General features: G+C 45.5%; 1 protein-coding gene across 2 annotated transcripts in view; it reads right to left on the bottom strand.

The window, feature by feature from the left end:
• Nucleotides 1-21,387, bottom strand: part of Gxylt2 (glucoside xylosyltransferase 2) — a 106,217-nt gene that overhangs the window by 20,470 nt on the left and 64,360 nt on the right. For both annotated transcript variants that reach the window (XM_006506007.4, NM_198612.2), the window contains 2 exons: nt 7,059-7,310; nt 3,085-3,208 (listed from right to left, as the gene is read on the bottom strand). In XM_006506007.4, coding sequence (XP_006506070.1) covers nt 3,085-3,208; nt 7,059-7,310 — 376 coding nt within the window. The remainder of the gene's footprint in view (nt 1-3,084; nt 3,209-7,058; nt 7,311-21,387) is intronic.

Genomic DNA, 21,387 nt, shown 5'->3' with positions numbered 1-21,387 from the left:
CCTTGTTGAAGGAAGTGCATCACTGGCAGTGGGCTTTGAGGTTTCAAAAAGCTCACTCTGAGCCCAGTTTCCTGCTGCCTGCGGATCTGGATGTCGAGCCCACAGTTACTTGTCCAGCACCATGTCTGCCTGTGTGCTGCCATGCTTCTGCTGCTGCTGATAATGGACTAAACCTCTGAATCTGTAAGCAAGCCCCAGTAAATTTTTACTTTTATAAGAGTTGCTGTGATCATGATGTCTCTTCACAGCAACGGGACACTGATCAACACAGTCGTTATGAAGCCTGCATAAGATAAGGCTCAGTAGACCAGCACCTGTTGCTATAAATTTAGAGCTTTGCCATCCTGCCATCCAGCTACCTAGCACCAGCAGCTTATGTCATCACCCACTGCCACCAGGTACAGTACATTTCCATTGCTACTAATAGTTGCATGGCAACACACACATCCGTTAAAAGGTCCCTCTGGACATCATGGCTCTCTCTCATTCTTTCTGTATCCCTGTCTGTCTGTCTCTCTTGTTTGCCCACTCCGAGATGGCCTTTTGTTCTCCCCCAATAAACCTCCTAGGTTAGTTATATCTGTTGCGGTGTGGCAGGATCTTTAGTAAACTTTGACCTCAACCTGCTGCTCTATCCTAATACCTGCCACTTGGTTACTAGTTGTTATAATGTGGATATAAAATGCCCCATAAGCTCAGATTTTGAGCACCGTTCTCCAGCTGGTGGCACCAACTGGAAACTTTAGGAGACTGCCTACCTGGAAGAAGTAGGTCAGTGGGAATAAGCCTTTGAAGGCCCAGCCCCCAATCCCTGACAGCCAGGAGGTAAGCTGCGTCTGGCATATTCTCTGAGGACATGGTGTGAGCTGTTTCTCCAGATTGTCCCAGATTGATAACTCCAAAACCATGAGTTAAACAGCTCCCTCTTCATACAGTTGTTTCTGCAGGCATTTGGTCATAGTGAGGAGAAAGCTAACACACTGATACAAGCCAGCCAGTATTCCTGAACTCTGTGCTGGCCCTGCTGATCCCTGCCAGAGCCCTGTGACTTCTCCCCTGGGAGTGTGGAACTGGCATAAATTTAGTCTCTGTGGGTGGCTGGAGCCCTAGCAGATTTCAGTACTTTGCTTTAAGACCTGAGGAGCACAGGACACCCTTCAAAGAGAGGAAGAAAGAGCTTCAGTGGGAGGGGTCCATGTCATCTGCATTCCACACCAAGTCCCCTATTGCTGCCATTTCTGGGCTGAGCCTGCGGGCATTCCTACTCAATATTTCTATGAGACACCATCTGTTTATTTAACCAGCATCCACTGGACTATCTCCAGGGCCCTAGAACCTCAGCTGATGCACTTTCACCTACAGGAAAGTCACTCTCTGCTTAAGAAAAAAAGAAAGAGAAAAAAAGAAAAAAAGGAGGCTGGACAGTGGTGGCGCACGCCTTTAATCCCAGCACTTGGGAGGCAGAGGCAGGCAGATTTCTGAGTTCGAGGCTGGCTGGTCTACAGAGTGAGTTTCAGGACAGCCAGAGCTACACAGAGAAACCCTGTCTCGAAAAAACAAAACAAAACAAAACAAAAGAAAAAAAGGAAGGTGAAGACTATGTACTGTGTGTGTGTGCGTGTTTTCTGTGTGTATATGTGTACTGTGTGTGTACTGTGTACTCTGTGTGTGTGCGTACTGTGTGTGTGTGTACTGTGTGTGTGTGTGTACTGTGTGTGTGTATGTACTGGGTGTACTGTGTGTGTGTGTGTATACTGTGTGTGTGTACTGTGTGTGTGTATGTGTACTGTGTGTGTATGTGTACTGTGTGTGTGCGCGTGTATGTAATGGAATGAGTTAAAAGTCACCCATGCTGACTGACTTCCTTATTTTCTTTCCTTGGATTTGATTATTTTTGATCCAGAGTCATATAGAATTAGACACAGCAGATGTTTTTCTTTTCCTGATCAACAAGTACTTTAAGGGTAACATGTAAGTAACACAGGCCGAATCGTTATCAACATGGGTCTCTACTTCAGGAAAGGAATGCCTGACAGGAGTATCTAGATTAAAATATATAATAAGGATTACTTTATTTCCCCTAGAGATTTTTCTCAAAGCTAACCATGGTTTTTACTTTAATGAAATTAAATAAGTTTTTAGCAAAGGCTAGGCATGGGAAGAAGGAGCTGTTATAAGATTTAAGTATTAATATGAAAACAGAGACAAATTTTCATCTCCCTTTGTTCTAATTATGTTCCTATTCACTGTGATAAAGACCATGATCTATGGGAAGGCAAGGGTTTATTTCATCTTCTACTTCAGGTAACAGTTCAGTTCTGAGGGAAGTCAGGGCAGGAACCTGGAGGCAGGAACTGGAGCAGAGACCATGAAGAAGCTCTGTTTATTGGCTTGTTCTCCAGGACTTGCTCAGCAATTCAGAACCTGTGGTCCAGTGGCGGTACTGCCCACAGTGGGCTGGGCCTCCCACACCAATCACTAATCAAGACAATGCCCCATAGAGTTGCCTACAGGCCAGTCTGAAGAGTCATTTTTCTCAATTGAAGTTCCTTTTCCCAAAGGATCCTAGCTTGGGTGGAGTTCAAAAAACAAAACAAAACAGAACAAAAACAAAACAACTGCTACAATACCCTCCCTCACACCCACTCAGCAGTCACCAAGTTAACAACATATAAAGTCTTCTTTTACTCTAGAGAACAAAACCCTGGGGACCCAAGAACTTATTCTAGGTGCTCTGAACCCCGGACATCTAGCAGTTCTGTTGAGACGACAGTAGAGGCCTCTGGCTTTGTGGCTTCTGCCACTTTGCACTATACTTATTGGAAGAATAGTGAGACCAGACTGCAAAGATACTCTCTAAAACCAGAGAGCAGTGTTGGAGGCTTCAACATTTGGCCTTTTGTCTCAGTCGCTGGGGCCCTGCCTCCGCAGATGCCCATGGGGCAGATACAGGGGCGGGGCAGAGGAACACAGGCCTCTCTGTGCACCCTGTAGGTCCATCAATAGCAGCCTAGGCCTGGAATGTTCCCTGTGAAATGAGGTGGGAATATTTGTACACAGTGGCATTATGAAAAGAACACTTACCTGGGTTGTAATAAAAAATAATATTTAATAAATCCTGGTCTCCCCATGTGATGGCACTTTTATACTTCTGGTAGAGTGGAAGCAGCATCTCCTCCCAAGCCAGGCCTGCTGGAATCAGGCTGTTCTGGAGGAGACAGAACCATGAAAGCAAGTGAGACAAAAGCAAGTTTGCCTTGCTCTTTATCCTAAAGACAAAGCAAATGCAGGCATGGTCCTGCTACCCTGGTCACAGATCTGAGCAAAGCAAAGCTGTGGGTAGTGTTGGTATTCTGTCTGGACTCCACCCCCAGTTACCTGGCAACAGCCAGGCAGACCTGACCCACTATAAAAGGAGCTGCTTGCCCCCTCCTCTCTCTCTTACTCTCTTACTCTTGCCTCTCTCTTGCCTCTTGCCCTCTTGCTTCCCCTCTCTCCCCATTCCTTTCCCCCTCTCTCTCCACATGGTCATGGCCAGCCTCTACTTCTCTACTCTCTGCCTCTACTACTCTCTTAACTACCCTCCCCATGCCCTGAATAAACATTATTCTATTCTATACCTTCTTGTGGCTGGTCCCTCGGTGGGGGGGGGGGAAGGGATGCCTTGGCATGGGCTTGCTGAGGCACCCCCTACCCCCACACCTCACCACACTCCCATAGAACATACTTTTATACCTCTTTATCTTTTTATAATCACAACTGGTAGAGTTGGGGTGGGGGGATGTACCTATGCAGAGTAGACCAAAAAGTGGAGAGGGTCCTATGGGTTTCTTATCTTTTCCCTTTTTTATTTTAAAGCTTGTTTATTATTTGTGTGTGTGTGTGTGTGTGTGTGTATGTGTGGCGCCATGTGCCATGGGGTACATGTGGAGGTCCTGGAGGACAGCTTTGTAAAGTTAGTTTTCTCCTGTCTTTATGCGGGTCACAGAGATGGAACTCAGGGCATCAGGCTTGTGTTGTCAGATGGACGCCCCCCCGCCTTACCTATTGGGCCATCTCATCATGTTGGGCCATCTCATCAGCCTTTTCTTTTCTCTTCTCTTCTTTTCTTTTCTTTTCCTTTCTTTTCTTTTCTTTTCTTTTCTTTCCTTTTCTTTTCATGTGTGGGATGTGTGAGATTTCCTACGGTGTGTGTGTGTGTGTGTGTGTGTGTGTGTGTGTGTGTGCATGCAAGCACACGTGTATCACAGCACACACATGGGAATGAGAGGACAGCCTTCTGACAGCTGGTCCTGCCTTTTCGACCTCGTTTGAGACGCAGTCTCTTTGCTGCTGATTCCAGGCTAGCTGATTGATAACTTCTAGCACTGCTACAGTCTGGGCCTTTAGTGTGCTGGGGTTACAGGTCACTGTGCAGGGTGACTGTGTCCAGTTTTACAGGGGTTCTAGGGCTCAGTTACCATCAGTTTGGTAACATACATTTTTACCCACTGAGTCTTCTCTTCAGGTCAAGCCTGTGATTTCTAAAACCTTGCTGAAATTATACCACTTTCTTAGCTCTATTCATTAAAAAGTTATCTTAGAACTATTTTGTATCTGAAGAAACAAAACAGTGATCACAGGGTCAAGGCATTTAATGGGGAAACCATTTTTCTTTCCTTATTCCTTCATTTAATTAACAAATTTTGGTATGTCTTGCACTATATCCCAGGCTGGCCTTCAATGTGGGGTCCCTGCATTTACTCCCCAAATGCTGTGGTTATAGGTGTGTGCCACTGTATCTGTCCTATCCTTATTTCAGAAAAATTATTATTATTATTATTTTTAAAAGATTCATTTATTATTATACATAAGTACACTGTAGCTGACTTCAGATGCACCAGAAGATCTCATTATGGGTAAGATCATCTGGCATCAGATCTCATTATGGGTGGTTGTGAGCCACCATGTGGTTGCTGGGATTTGAACTCAGGACCTTCGGAAGAGCAGTCAGTGCTCTTACCCACTGAGCCATCTCACCAGCACCCAGAAAAATTATTTTCAAACTAAAAGTAACATACTCACTATATTCAACTAGTACATTAAGATAAAAAGTTACAAAGTGGATTTTTTTTCTGCTGCCCTTTCTAGATTGTATTCCTACTTTTCACAAAAGCATCTACAATGAACAATTAAAGGTCTCTCAGGCATTTTTCTGGAAAAATTTTTCTGGAAATTTCTAAGGCATAAAAGTATGGTTATTTTTTTCTTCACTTGATATTTTTGGAAATTGTATTATCGATTGTATTATACAGAATGGCCTGTTTTTAATTTCTTTTTTAATTTATGTGTGTGGGTGGGTGTGTGGTGGTTTGAAAATGCTTGGCCCATGGAAAGTGCTACTATTAGGAGGTGTGGCCTTGTGGGAATAGGTGTGGCCTTGCTGGTGGAAGTGTGTCACCGTGTAGGCAGGCTTTGAGGGCTCCTAGTGCTCACAGACACCTGTAGAAGAGTATCTCCTGGGTGCCTTCAGATCAAGATGTAGAACTGTCAGCTCCTCCAGCACCATGTCTGCCTGCCTGCTGCCGTGCTTCCCACCAGGATCATAATGGACTGAACGTCTGAACCTATAAGCTGGCCTTAATTAAATGTTGTCCTTTATAAGAGTTGCTTTGGTCATGGTGTCTCTTCACAGCAATGAAACCCTAACTAAGAGAGAGTGTTTTGTGTGCATGGATGTCTGTGCACCACATGTGTGCCAGGTGCCCATGAAGGCTAGAAGATAATCCTCTGGTTACAGATGGTTGTAAGCTGCCATGTGAGTGCTGGTTCTTTTAATACGGAGACCCTGGCCTATTCTTTTTTATTTTTCATCATTTTGGCATGCTGTAGATTGAAGCCTTATACAGACCACACACACCAGCTAGTCTTCCTTTTTTGGTGTGTGTGTGTGTGTGTGTGTGTGTGTGTGTGTGTGTGTACAGGTATGTGGGCATTCATGTTAGTGGTGGTGGAAACCTGTATGTAAGTGAATGTGAACATGTGTGCAAGTGCTGGTGGAAGGCCAATGAACATCAAAGGTTACTTCTTGGAGACCATCCACTTATTTTATGAGATGGGATCTCTCAGTGGCCTGGAACATATCACATAGGATAAACTAGCTGGGCAGTGAGCCCCAGCAATCTGCCTGCCTCTGCTGCCCCAGCACTGGGATGACAAGCCACATCTGGCTTTTGTTTAGTTTCAAGATAGGGTTTCTCTGTGTAGCCTTGGCTGTCCTTCATTCTGTAGTCCAGGCTAGCCTTGAACTCAGAGAATCCCCTGCCTCTGCCTCCTGAATATTGGGGCTAAAGGCATGCACCACCATTGCCTGGCTTTTAAAAGATATTTTCTGGCTTAAAAAAAAAAAAACAAAAACATGTGGATTGAACATAGGTCCTCAGGCTTGCAAAGGAAGCACTTTACCAACCGAGCTATCTCCCAGCCTCCTATTCTTCATAACAGGAGAATGGGGACTGTCATCTAAAGACCTTCATTTTGGTTCTTCTTATTTATTATTTTACTAGTAGGAAAGAGGCCCTGATCAGCAGTGCACAGAGATCAGCATACTCACATAAATGTACCTCTAGAGTCATTCTGATTGGATGTGAGCTTCGAAGCCTTGGATAGGCACAGTTCAGACACTACATAATTCAGGAGCATCACATAGTATTTCTGAATGGAGACTATGAGGTTTCACGTTCCACAGCCACCTGAGCTTTTCTGAGCAAAATCCCACAACATTTCAAATACTTTCCTCTGGATCCTTCCATCCACATCCACAGGCCAAATCAGTATAGCCACACCCGAAGCATCGCAGTGGGTGTGTCCCTACTGGAAAGACTACCTCCTAGTCTTTTTTTTTTTTTTTCCTGATACAGTGTTTCTCCATGTTATCCTGTCTGTCCTGGAACTCACTCTGTAGATCAGGCTAGTCTTGAATTCAGAGATCTGCTTGTCCCTGCCTCCTGAGTGCTGGGATTTAAGGGGTTGGCCACCATCATCCTTAACTCCTAGGCTTTATATGAGCTCTTTCTTACCTTGAACTGGGTATTTCTTATGCGAGTCAAGTTCATGAGCATGACCCCGGAGTTAACCCCGGCAGAGCCGTAGAAAGGATGCCGGGCAAAGCGACTGTACCAGCCGATCTTCGGGATTTCATGCTCTGGGGCCATAGCAGCAAGCTGGGTGGAGTTAAACTGCCTCAGAAGCTTCCAGATGTCGTCCACAGGCCGCAGAAAGAGGACGTCAGTGTCCACGTAGAGAAGCGAGTCCACGTCCTTTAAGATCGCCTTTGCGTACAAGGAGCAGGGACAAAACAAAACCGGAAACAATGAGAGTGGCTCCACACGAAAAATGCCACGGTTGTGACCAATGTCGGACTCTATACCAGCTGCCACTCTTAGCTCCCATTCTTCTCTGCCACCCATCCTGTTACCCGAGGATGAGTGTCAGCCAAGGAGTAGAGACTTAAGGGCAGATAAACCTGGCTCTAGACTGGCCCGACTTCCGGTCTAGTTGTATATGGGCCAGCCTTTAAAAGGGATGAGACCGGAAACATCCATGGAACACTGTAGCTCTTTTTGTTTGTTCTTTCCTCCCACAAGTAGACCACTTGCCTTTCCCTCTGAGTTCTTTGCTGGAATAGCCAGGTAGTGGCAATTCCATGTGGCCCCACTCCAGGCCCACCCCAAGCTCTGGGATGGAGGACTCTAGGACGCTGCTTCCTAGCTTTCTAAGATGATGTTCTCAGCTTGATTGGATTTGGGAATAGAAAAAGCAAGTCATTAGCTGTTTATTTTTGTAGATCAGGGCTTGACAAACTTCTCCTGTATGGGGCCAGACAGTCCACACCGCATGCAGGCTCTGTTGTAGCCAGTTAGCACTGCCATTTATCCCATAAACAGCACTGACAGCTTGTAAGCCAACAAGGGTGTTTGTAATCCAAACAGCACGAAGGCACATTGAAAGTGGACTTTTGTATAATTTTTGGATGTCATCAAATATTCTTGCTCTGAGTTTTAAAACACACACACACACACACACACACACACACCATAGACTTTTACCAGGAGGCTTGCTTGCTACATATCTTTTCTCTAGCCTTCTCGGGTGCAGGGGACACTCCTGCACGTGCACCTCCAGCCCTGTGTTGTGAAACTTTAAAGCATGAGTTAACAATAATACCATTCGTCTCATTTTGCTCTTCCCCAAACTTCAGAATGCTTAACCAAGAAAAGATTTAACTCTTTCTGAGTCCTCCATGTAACCTTACATGCTATGAATTAACACGTACGTGCCTCTGTGTCCAAATCTACAATGAAACCCTGGCACCTCAGGGACAGCATTTGGAGATATGGCTTTGGAAGGCCACTGGGATTAACTGAGGTCGTAAGGAAGCCATCATAATGCATTAGTGCCCTTTGGACAGCAGGGACCAGAAAGTGCCCTCCCTCTCTTCCCTGCCCCATTACGAAACAGTGAGAAGGTAGCCGGCCAGTCATGCACATCAAGGAGAGAACCATTGCCCAAACTCAACCCTGCTGGCATCCAGGTCTGGGACTTTCCCAGTCAGAACTGTGGGAAACATGTTTCTGTTGTTTAAGCAACCAGTCACTCATGTCTCACTGGGGAGCTGAGCAGATTAATGTAGCACTTGTTTGGATCCCCAGCGTTTAACAGTGTGAACGCAGGTACCATGCAATTCAGTTCTGCTGGAACTTCAACTGGAGTCATTTCAACGCCTACTTGACTAACCCCAGGCTCTTTCTCTTCTCGTCTATTAGAGTTACAGATTTTATAAATCAGTATATAAAATTAAAAATAACACCTACCATCATATTAAAACAAAATAAAACGAACTGGTCAGGCATGGCAATGCACTCCTTTAATCCCAGCACTTAGGAGGCAGAGGCAGGCAGAATCTGAGGTCTAGGCCACTTTGGTCTACAGAGCAAGTTCCAGAAAAGCCAGGACTACACAGAGAAACTCTGTCTCAAACCAAACCAAAAACCAAAACACTCGAAGATCCTGATTTCATTCAGAATTATGATGAATTCTGCAATTGAGAGTATAATTCCCCTCCTTTTTAAAAAATCTACCAATCTACCATTCAGCTGGGTGTGGTGTCGCATGCCTTTAGTCCCAGCACTCTGGAGGCAGAAGCTGGCGTTATCTCTGAGTTTGAGGCTAGCTGTAGAGAAACCCTGTCTCAATACAAACAAGCAACTACCCTGCGTTCTCCTTATTTTTCCTTATTTCCTATGGAAAGGTAAAACTTGTCACAGGTTGGCACTAGTCTGCATCATTCAGAAATCCTAGTGTACTGTGGAGAGAGGGTAAACTCTCCACGAACGTGTTAACAAGCATGTTATGAGACTAAATTGCACATCATACATAATTAGGAACCTGGTGTCGTATGCCTCCCCCAACCCCACCCCAAGACCATCACCAAGGGCTTCTTGTCCTGATGATCTGTCTTTGGAAGGAAACCAGAACACACCTGCTCCAAATATAAAGAACTACTCAGCTGAAGACAGGACACAGGGGAGCGGTCTGCCTGCCCTGTCTGTTTTCCTAGGAACAGGACAGAGACTCCTAAAAACGTAGACCCTTCAAATCTCCCCCCACTAGTTCCTACCCAAAGAGAGGAGGTGCATTCTCCTCTGCAGACCTCAGCGGCTCAGAAACTGAGACTCTGCAGACATTTCTCAACTGCCCTTCCCCTCCCTCCCCTCTGCCCTTCCCAAAATTCCCCTGGAAGCTCACAGCTGCTTTGCTTTGTCTTGTCGTTGCTTTGCAATTTATTATTCTCAAAGGGCTGGCAGGATGGGGGTCTGGCAGGGAGGAAGGCATTTGCTGGAAGCTGATGACCTGAGCTCCACACTTCATAGGGTGGAAGAAGAGAACCACGGCCAGCAAGATGTTCTCTGGGCTCCACATTCAAGCCACAGCATGTGTACTTGTGCACACAAACACACACACACATACACACACACACCAAATAGATGGATAGAAAAATAAATAAATAAGGTTTCAAAAGCTCTTGCCAGCCTCTGACTCTCTCTCTCTTTCTCTATCTCTCTCTGCAATCAGGATCTCTCAACTTCTTCTCCAGCACCATGCCTACCCTGCCTGCTGCCAGGCTCCCCACCATGATGATAATGAACTAAACCTCTGAGGCTGTAAGCAAGCCCCCAAACTAAATGCTTTCTTTTATAAGAGTTGCGTCGGTCATGGTGTCTCTTCAGAGCAATAGAACAGTGACTAAGACAAATAATGTAATGACATGTATGGTTCTCAGTTAGATAATGAAATAAGCCAGTCTCCTGCCCTGGGACCCTGTGTGTTCTCTCGTGTGATGTATGTGTCATCTGCTGACAAACTTCCTTCTCTTAGTTCGCTCCTCTTTCAGACTCTGTCTCAACTACAAACTTAAGCAGATTGAGGGGGAGAATTATATTTCCTCTCCCTCACAGGGAAGAAAAATTGAAGTATAAACGTATTCTAAGTTCATGTGTCAAATAACAATTGCTGGAGTGGGGCATATGGGCCTACAGTAAGATAAAATCATTTGCCAGAAGTGTTTAAGTGTCTGACACCAAATAGTGTAAAAAGAAAAAAAAACTAATTTAAAACCTTAGATTTAGAGAGGGGGAGAAAGGCACTTTAACTCTTGGAGACGTTCTCTTTATTGTTGTATAGAATAAGACCCAATTAAGGCATATCATTTATTAACTACAGGTCTTGCAGAAATCTACTAGCAAATTGAAGTTCACTGACTAGATTGCTTTCACTGTTTTCTTTGGTCTTTAATCATTGACACTTTCATTATATTGATACTTTCTCTAATAAAAAATTCAGTTATCAACCCTCATCAACACAAAAAGAAAAAAAAAAAGGAAAAAAAAGATAGGAGGAAGGGCCAGGAAAGAAGAGGAAGCAGGGAGCTATTATACCGTGAAGGAGTGTCCCTCAAGAGGGAAAGCTGATACACTTGGTTGCAATTATATGAACAGAGTCCTTTTCCATCCCATTGTGGTTTTAGTTTCTGACACAAGATCTTACTACACAGCCTATGGTGGCCTTGAACATGACATCATCTGGCCTCTGCCTCTCAAGTGCACCACCATGCCCAGTTAGGATGAAAATGGGGTAACATTTTTATATATAACAACATCTTACTGTTTCACGTATTTGTTTTCTATTACAGACAAAGAACAACTTGCTGAAGTCAGTTCTCTCCTTTGACCATGTGGATTCTTAGGACTGAACTCAGGTTGTGAGGCTTAGCAGGAAATGCTCCTACCAGCTGAGTCATATTGCCAGCCCTGTCTTTTCCTTTCTAACAGCAACCATTTGTTTGGTTCAAACGTATTGTTTGCCTGTCTAAGAGGTGTTGCAGCTGTGGCTATTATGGTTATCAGGTAGCAGAGAAGCTGGGCATTGTGGGAGAGATGGCCCTGGGGTCATGAGAGTGGGAGAACTGACCCTGACCCTCACTGGCTGCAACACTCCGGAAAGTAGGCCCTGCACCTCGCCTGAGCAACAGGGTACAACTGGCCTTGGGTTCAGGGATTGGGGATGAGCCCCCATGGGCAGGAGAGTCTGAGAGCTGGCCCAGTCCCTTGTGTGCTGTAGCATGTGGGAGAGCTGGCCGGCCCTGCACCTCACCTGGGCAGCTCACTAGAGCTGGCCCTGATGGTGTGAGTTTGAATGAGCTGGCCGCTAAGGCATGAGAGCTGGAGAGCTGGGTCTGCCCGGTGCTGGCAGCAGCATTGGATGGGTCAGCCAGGGCAAGGCAGGAGAGCTCACCATGGTGGTGTGGATATGGAAGAGCTGGTGGGCTGACCAGATCAGATACCCATCAGGCCCAGGTCCTGAGCTTTGAATTGTCCCACCCCAGCATCTACCCAATTGATGAGTTGCTGGAAGGCAGGAAGGGGCCAGTTCTACAGATCCAAAACTAAGGTGTCTGCACGACACAGGGCAACAACAGGCTATCCGAGAGGAGTCCCAATGAAGTTCCAGTAGATTGAGTAGCAGAAGCCAGAGGGGTCTCAAACCAGACCAAGGAGTCACTGCCATGACCACTTTCAAGGAAAGACATGTGGACAAAAGGGTACAGCGTGGAACATTCTGTGACACGCTACAGTTTCCACAACAAGTTTTTTTTAACTCTGTTGAGGCAGGGGAGGGCAGTGCCAGGATGGTGGGTGGGTAGGAGGGGAGGGGGATATGAGTGGGAACGGGGTGCATGATGTGAAATTCACACAGAGCCAATGAAAGTTAACAATATACTGTTTGATTCTGAAGACTTTAAGGGTCAGAGCTGAGAAATGAGAAAAAATAATACTGTTGAGGTTTGGTCTTGCTGTCTGTTGTAATGTTAAGTATGGCCCCCAAGACCTAGATTCTGCTCATAGACCCAAGTGACCCTGCTCCTAAGTTATTTCTGATTGGTAAATAAAGATGCCAACAGCCAATACATGGGCAGAAGAGACATAGGTGGGGGTTAGGATTTCCTGGCTTGGTGTCAGAGGAGAAGAGAGAGAGAGAGAGAGAGAGAGAGAGAGAGAGAGAGAGAGAAACTGAGAGAGAGAAACTGAGAGAGAGGGGGAGGGAGAAGGGAAGGAGGAGGAGGAGAAGGAGGAGGAGGAGGAGGAGGAGAAAAAGAAAAAGAAGAAGAAGAGAAAGAAAGAAAGAAAGAAAGAAAGAAAGAAAGAGGAGAGCAAGAAGAGAAGCCGCCATGGGTTAGGTGAGTCATAAAAATACGTGGCCCTGAGGGTGGGCCAATTGGAGTTCAGAGCAGCCCAGATGAAACCTAGTAAGTAACAACTAGAGGTTATCAATAGGAAAGTAGATATAGTAGCATAGAGGGTAGGTAACTGCCCAGCTCTTGTGCTGTTTAAGGCTTATTGCAAGTAATAAAAGTGTGTCTTTTATCTGGCAACTGAATGCTCAAAGGCAGGGTAAAAACCAGATTGGGATTAAAATGTCTACATTTAAGAATGGAGTTGAGGGCTGGACAGATGGCTCAGTGGTTAAGAGCACTGACTGCTCTTCCAGAGGTCCTGAGTTCAATTCCCAGCAACCACATGATGGCTCACAACCATCTGTAATGGGATCCAATGCCCTCTTCTGGTGTGTCTGAAGACAGCTACAGTGTACTCATAAATGAAATAAATAAATCTTAAAAACTAATACAAAATGACTGTAATAACACTCCATCCCCATAGGCCTGCAATTATGCTAGTATCCCTGTGAAGGGGATCATTGCTGGTCGTGTTGTAACAGGAAGAATAATATTTACCAAAGTATATAGAAGTTGCCTTTCTGACTCCTTTATGGAAACCAATGAACTTGCTGAGAGACTTTATAACAAAGAAAAGTAGTGTGGCACAGGAAGGCCATCTGTCCCCAGTACTGCTCAGCCCTTACATTGCCCCAACTCTGGATAGTCACTTCAAGTGACCTAGTTCAGGAAGATGTGCTAAAGGTGTAGGAGAGATCACTTAGCAGGTAGAGCATTTCCTGCTCTTCTGAAGAGCCTGAGATCAGGTCCAGCATTCATGTTGGGTGGTTCACAATCACCTGTAACTCGAGGTTCAGGGGAGGTGATGTCCTTTTCTGGTCTGTGTGGGGACCTGCATACATGTGGCATCACTCACACAGACACACACACACACACACACACACACACACACACAAATAAATCTTTTTTAAAAAGAAAAGAGAGAAAGAAACATGTGTAAGAGTACTGGAGCCTAGTTACAGACAGTCTGGTTATCGGGAACTCGCTGGTTCTCTCTCAAATTCATCTTTCTCCAGCTGTGGTCCAATTTCCACAGTACAACTGGGTACAAAATCTCTCTCTGTGTGTGTAACCTGACTAACTACATTCAAAACAGCTGGATGTGCCCATTTCTCTCCATTTTCTGCCCAACACCAAGGCACTACGATAGTCCCCCAAGGACTCTGTCATATGCTCCATATCTGCTTCCGTCCGACCCACTACTCTCAGGTAGCCATGGAGACTTTCTTAGCTTGCACGTGATTTCACGTTAACCCAGTGGGGATTTCCAGCTGCTGTATTGAATTACCATGTAGTTGGAAGTTACCGCATCTTTTTGCATCCGCTGCTCACTTAGCTCCCTGGTCGTCAGGGAACACTGCATGACTTCTATTCACCCAGCCTTGTTTTGTTTTATGGCCCAGCATATGGTCTATCTCTGTGAATGTTTCCTGTAGATTTGCAACACATGTTTGCTCAGCAGTTGGTGGGTGGGGTGTTCCACAAGTCCCGTGGCTGTCCCTGGGGTCGCCCGCTTGATAGTGTTGCCATGGTCTTCTCCATCCACACTGATGAGAACCATGTGTGCCCCGTGGAGCGTTTGCTCCAGACAGAGAAAGAGGGAGCAGTGAGATGAATTGCGATTTTACCCATGACACTAGGTCTGTCCCCTTCCACGCTCTGCCCCTTGCCTTGGGTTTGAGAAGAAGCTCCAGCGGGACACTTGTGACTTAGAAGGGTCAATTTCCCAGTGCTCTTCATTAAGGGCCATTGTCTAAATTAGCTTTCTGTTGCTGTGATTTTTGAGACAGGGTTTCTCTGTATAGCCCTGGCTGTCCTGGAACTCACGTTGTAGACCAGGCTGGCCTCAAACTCAGAAATCTGCCTGCCTCTGCCTCCCGAGTGCTGGGATTAAAGGCATTCGCCACCACGCCCAGTTTAGGCTTACACTTTCAAGGAATGGTCCATTATCAAGGAAAGTCAGGGCAGGAACTCAAGCAGAAATCTTGAGGCAGGAACTGAAACAGAAGCCACGGACGAACACTACTCACTAGCTTGCTTCTCCTGGCTCGCTCAGTGCACTTTCTTAGATACATCATGCCCAGGGGTAGCATGGCCCATAGGGGACTGATCCCTTACGGATCAATCATCAATAAAGAAAATTGCACCACGGGCTTTCCCACAGGTCAGTGTAGTTGGGACTTTTTTTTTTTTTCCAACGCAGGTTCCTCTCCCTAGATAACTAGCTGCTGTTAAGTTGACAAAAAACTAAGCAACACAATCCACTCTGGGCTTCCCAGATGCCAGGCAGAGCTGTGCTCACACTGGGTGGTATCCCCAGCTCTGGTTCAAGCCCTTCTTAGAAAGCCCTTCCAAGGGTCCTTCTTCTTTCCCTCCATGTACCCTTCGTCACACCCCAGGATTCCCTTCCTCCTTCCACATCCCATCACCAGCGGCCTTTTCTTAAACTGCCTCCTCCCTGCATTAGAACTGCAGCTCCGTGGGAGCCAGAGTGGAATAGCACCTTAAGTTCAGGTGTCTGGGACACTGCTACACTGTCTCAGAGCCACTGCAGTCTTACTTATTTAACGTGCAAATGAAGACTTCATCATTGCTTTTAGGAAAATGATTTTATTTTCCTTGTTTTATATATATGGGCATTTATTTTTCCCGTAAATACCCACCGCTTGTGTGTCTGGTGCCTGTGAAGGTAAGAGAAGGGCACTGGATCCACTGGACTGAAGTTGTGAGCTGCCACGCAGGGCTGGGAATCCAGCCTGAGCCCTCTGGGAGAGCAACCAGCACTCTTAATGGCTAAGCCATCATTCCAGTCCCATTTTAATCTAGTTTTATTTATTTGTTTTGTTTAGTTAGTTCTTTAATTTAATGTTTGTATGTGCACACACATGCCATCGCACACACGTAGAGGTCAGAGGGCAACTTGTGCAAGCTGGTTCTTTCTTCCCACCACATGGATCCCAGAGTTCAAACTCAGCACACCAGGCCTGGTGGTGGCGAGTACCTTTACCCACCAAACCATCTCGCCAGCCTCACTTTCATTTTAAAGACACTTCAAGACTGATTATATACAAGATAGAGCACAGAGACAGACTCAGCAGTAGGAAGTGTGTAAGACTCAAAGTCTTGAAGGAAAGCTAATATGCCTACCATACAGAAAGAATATTGTTCTTTTGCTATGTGGGCCTGTGCCTCACTACCCACTCCCAACATCTGCTGACAGACATCCATGTCTCCAAGAGCATAACTGACTTCCCCATGCCTTCATTTTAAATGGTTCTGTTTTCATTTGTTTGTTTGTTTATTTGTTTTATTTTGCTTTGTTTGGGACAGGATCTCATTATGTAACCCTGCTAATAAGGACTAATAAGGAACTAATAAGGAACTGCCTGCCTCCACCTCTCAAGTCCTAGAGCATACACATCTTCAGGTCAAACACTGTTCCCAAGCTGACACAAACCATCCTTGCCAAGACAGGCACAGGAGCAGGCACAGCCAGCCTCTGCTAACCTGCCTTCTCTCTGTCTGGGCTTCTCCCAGGTGAGAGACTCCAGGGAAGTGCCCCACGCCCTCTGCCACCTCTCAGTTCACAGAAAGATCACTGGCTGCAGCAGGGATTTGAGGATGACATGGGCAGTTACAGAGACAATAGTTACTGAGCAATCATTGGAGGCCAGGTCCATGTGGCTATTTGCACCGATGACTGGCAACCTCCGACTGTTCCCCTAGTAACAGATGCAAGCTATGCTTAAAAGAGGCACGAGCCCAGTACTCAAGCACAGGAAATAATAGTGTTCTAACTAAACAAATAATTATAACCATTTGTAACCAGGTGCTATTAAATTAATATTATAAAAATAGGAAAGATATAGACTGTTTTATTAAGCTCTGAACATCTAAAATAACATTTGCTTTATGCCTTGTGCTTGATATGGGGATCCGAGAGGTTTGATACCTTTGGGGAGAACTAGTTGATAAGTCTGAACCCAGGTCTCCAGTGGGAGACTCATGTTTTCAGGATTAAATGAAGTTTTGCAGATGTGAAGGAGAACAGACCACAGGGTAGACCCATGTGCTAGCCTCAGCCATTTGGTCTAAGTGGTGACTGCCAGTACTCTCCTGTAAACATATTCTTTTCCCCTAAGTATTTTAGGCAAGATTTTCTAAAACCACAGGAGTACCCCACTTTGATTACGTTTTACAATCCTCATTTAGTGCTCACTGGTTAGACTTTCCTCTAGTAACTGTATTCAAAGATATTTTCTCACTCCCCCACTCTTGCTCACTCATTCCCTGTAGCCTAGGGTAGGCTTGTGACCCTCTTGTCTCTGCTTCCCGAGTGCTAGCAAGGGTCGCAGGCACTCACCACTATGCCTTGTATGTCCATTCCCTCATTCTTTCTGCATGTGTTCATTGGAATCCCTCTGTGGGGAAGAGTTGCTATTTTTTTGTGCTCATTTACCCAATCCATTGCTTGTATTTATCAGCATGGAAACTATTTCACTGTATGTGAGAGAGGGGGCACATAATACAGTAGATCGTCCCTGGCTTAACAACAGTTTGAATTATGATTTCATGGAAGCATTTTACGTTCAGTTAAAAAAAAAACCCTATTTTCATATTTGTCTTTGGATCTTTCAAGCCGAGTTGCCATCCTCTCTGGTGGTGCTTGGTGGCAGCAGGGAGCACAGCCCTCAGCCTGGGACACAGCACTTGATTGTGCAGCTGAGCTTGTCAGGCATCTCAGGTGAGGTAAGAGTACCTGCACCTTTCTAATAGTATCAGTAAACCCACTGAAGTGAGTCCCATGCAAGGCAGGAGGGTCTATGTTCATTCACTCTGTCTCAATGTGTTCTAACTCGGGTCACCTGAGCTCTTTCACATGAGCTCCTGTGTCCTGTGTCCAGTGAGAGCCCCCTTGAAACCTGGTGTGTGTGTGTGTGTCTCACGCACACACGCACACAGGTGTGCCCACTCATGCATGCATGTGTGTGTTCATGTGTATGCTGGTGAATGCAGGTCAGAGCTCAACATTCCGTCCTCTCTTTCCAGTAGGGGTTGCAGGCATTAAACTCAGAGCATCAGTATGGTGGTTTGAATGAGAACAGCCTGCAAAGTTCATACATTTGAAGTTTGGTTCCCAGTTGACGGATGTTTAGGAAGAATTAGGAGGGTTGAGGTTGCCCTCTCTCGGCCTCCAATTTGAAGATCAGGATGTAGCTCTTAGTTACCGCTCCAGCACCATGCCTGCTGTGATCCTGCCATGCTGGTCATGGGTTCACCCTCTGAAAAACTGTAAGCAAGCCCTCAACTGCTTCATAAGTTACCTTGGTCATGGTTATCTCTGCACAGCAATAGCAACGTGTCTAAGACAATCAGCTTGCCCGACAAATGTTTTCACCTGCCAAGCCAACTCCCAGAACATATACATCTTTGGAAAAAATACAGGAGTCCAGTATATTTTAGTGTCTCACTTGGCCGGGAACTGCCTAGTTAGGTAGGCTGTATGTTTATAGAGGCCCAAGGATCTCCTTCACTTTGCTTCCAAACACATGTCACCGCTCTTAGCTTTCTTATGTGATTCTGTGAACTCTGAACTTAGGAACTCTGAACGTTGAAGTTTGTAGAACTCTGGTCCTTATACTTTACACAAGCTGAGCCATTGCCACAGTCCTCTTTCTATTTGAAAAAAAATAGTTCTAATTTTTTGGTACTATAGGACACTCCAAACTCATCTTGTGTTTTTCTACCCTAAGCCCTGGAATCAGTCCGCTTCCCCAAAGAGCCCTACTGGAGAACTGTCATAGTTAGGGTTTTAGTGCGCTGAAGAGATACCATGACCAAGGCAACTCTTATAAAAGAAAACATTTAATTGGGGCTGGTTTACAGTTTCAGAGGTTTAGTCTGTTATCATCATGGCAGGAAGCATGGCAGCCTGCAGGCAGATATGGTGCTGGAAAAGAAGCTGAGAGTTCTGCATCTAGATCTGAAGACAGCCAAGAGAATGCCTTCTGCAGGCAGCAAGGAGGAGGCTCTAACTCCACACTGGGCAGAGCTTGAGCAAGGAGACCTAAAGCCCACCTACACAATGACACACTTTCTCCAATAAGGCCACACTTACTCAAGTAAGGCCACACCTCCTAATAGTGCCACTCCCTATAGCCAAACATCAAAACATTAATCTATGGGGGCCAAACCTATTCAAGCCACCACAAAGACAGCACTGAGAAGCCCAAATCTAAGTGTGAGGTATAATCATCCCATCACTTCTGATCTCTCTGTCAATAGAACTATGCTGATATGTATCATATATACCAAGGAATACACCCACCCACATGTGTGGTGTGTGTGTGTGTGTGTGTGTGTGTGAGAGAGAGAGAGAGAGAGAGAGAGAGAGAGAGAGAGAGAGAGAGAATGAGTGTGTATGTGCCTATGTAAATGTATGTGCATCATGTATATACACATGCCACAGTGGAGGTCAGAGGGCCTCAGATCCCCTGAAACAGGAGTCACAGGCAGTTTAAGCAAGTTTAAAAATGCTGGGCTGAGTTCTGAGAAACAGGTATGATCTCTGTGATGTTGGAAACAGGACAGTGTGGCCACGGATTGCCAACAAGTAACGGTCTGAGGCAGGACATGTGCACACAGAGGGAAGGCCAAGGATAGAGCAGACTGGCTGGAGCAGGACACTGCAGAAAGATGCTCACTGTTTTCTCAGGAGAACTTGCTTGGGTTATGCTAGGACTTGGTCATATAAGCAACAGATGACCCTAAGCCATCTGATGAGAAAGCCATGCAGGAGGGAAGGGACATGGGTACAAGGGAGATGGGACAAGAAGCCATTACAAAAACCCTTTGACCATGTGTGCACCTGTGCCCATAGAAACCAGAAGAGGGCATCATAGCCCACAGAACCGGAGTTACAGACAGTTGTGAGCTGATTTGGGTGTTAGGACCCAAACTCAAGTCCTTTGGAAGTGCTCTAAGCTGCTGAGCTCTCTCTCCAGCCCTCCCTCCACCACTTAAATTCTTAACCCACAACCCCATGTCTTTTGTTATAAAACTGCACCAACAATTCAGCAGTCGACAGAGTAAGGAGATGTTGAGTGAGCCAGGGTTATATGTGCTTATAACCCTAGGCCTATGGAGGCTCTCAAGTTTATTCAGGGCCATTCTGAGCGACACAGCAAATCCAAGGCCAGCCTGGGCTACACAGCGAGACGGCACTGCTCCAAAACCACAAGGGCTGGGTAAACCTGAGCGGGATCTGGCTGTTCAAGTGCACTTAGGAAGCGTTAATGCACGGCAAAAATATTTGAGTGGTTAAACAAAATGAGATGAAACACAAGGGCTAAGGACGAGGATGTAATTAGAGGTAAAGAATTTGCCAGCTACATAGGTTCTGGGGCTAATTCTTCATCCCTAGCATGACAATGTAATGTCAATGGCACCACCGCCACCACCACCACCATCACCACCACCACTACCACCATCACCATCACTACTACTACTATTGCTACTACTAAATATTATTATCATTGATTCTTACCAGCACTTACTCCTGTCATACCACTATCCCACAGCCTCACAGCCTTCTCTCTTCTCTGTAGAATGGGACAACATAGTGGTTCAGTGTCAGATATTATAGTGTCTGTCTGTCTGTCTGTCTGTCTTAGGGTTTTATTGCTGTGAACAGACACCATGACCAAGGGACCTCTTATAAAGGACAACATTTAATTGGGGCTGGCTTACAGGTTCAGGCGTTCAGCCCATTACCATCATGGAGGGAAGCATGGCAGCATCCAGGCAGGCATGGCACTGGAGGAGCTGAGAGTTCTACGCCTTATTCTGAAGGCAAATAGGAGAAGACTGGCTTCCAGGCAGCTAGGAGAAGGGTCTCAAAGCCCACCAGACAGTAACACACTTCCTCCAACAAGGCCACACCTCCTAATAGTGCCACTCCCTGAGCCAAGCATATTCAAACTGGCACATTTTCTCGGATCTGAGCACATGTGGCATGGTCAGGAAGTCAGATCTCAACACAATATATCCATTATTTTCATTCCCTCAAAACCTTTACTTCTCCATTTTTAACAACTACACACCCTGCTATTAATTAATTAATTAATTAATTAGTTTGTTAGTTAATTTTGAGACAGGGTCCATTATGTAGCTTGAGCTGCCCTGGAATTTACTATGTAGACCAGGATGGCCTTAAACTCACAAGAGTTCTGCTTGTGTCTGCCTCCTGAGTACCAGACTAAAGGTCAGGCATGTTCCTGAGGTTCAATAAGTGTTGTTGAAGAATAACAACTACTCACATATATATATATATATATATATATATATATATATATATATATATATATATATATGTGAGTATGTATATATATATACACATGGATATTGTAAATATCAACGAAGTCCTAGCATCCATTCCTATTCATCTGCTTCTACTTCTGGGTGTTTTCCTTTCATATGTGTCAAGAGCAAAGAGTTTTCTATTGAAGCTGCATATGTTTAACCATCCCTTTTAACATTGCTGAAAGAACTTAAGT

Source organism: Mus musculus, chromosome 6, assembly GCF_000001635.26.
Source record: "Mus musculus strain C57BL/6J chromosome 6, GRCm38.p6 C57BL/6J".
NCBI lineage: Eukaryota > Metazoa > Chordata > Mammalia > Rodentia > Muridae > Mus > Mus musculus.
This window is presented reverse-complemented; position numbering and strand designations above follow the sequence as displayed.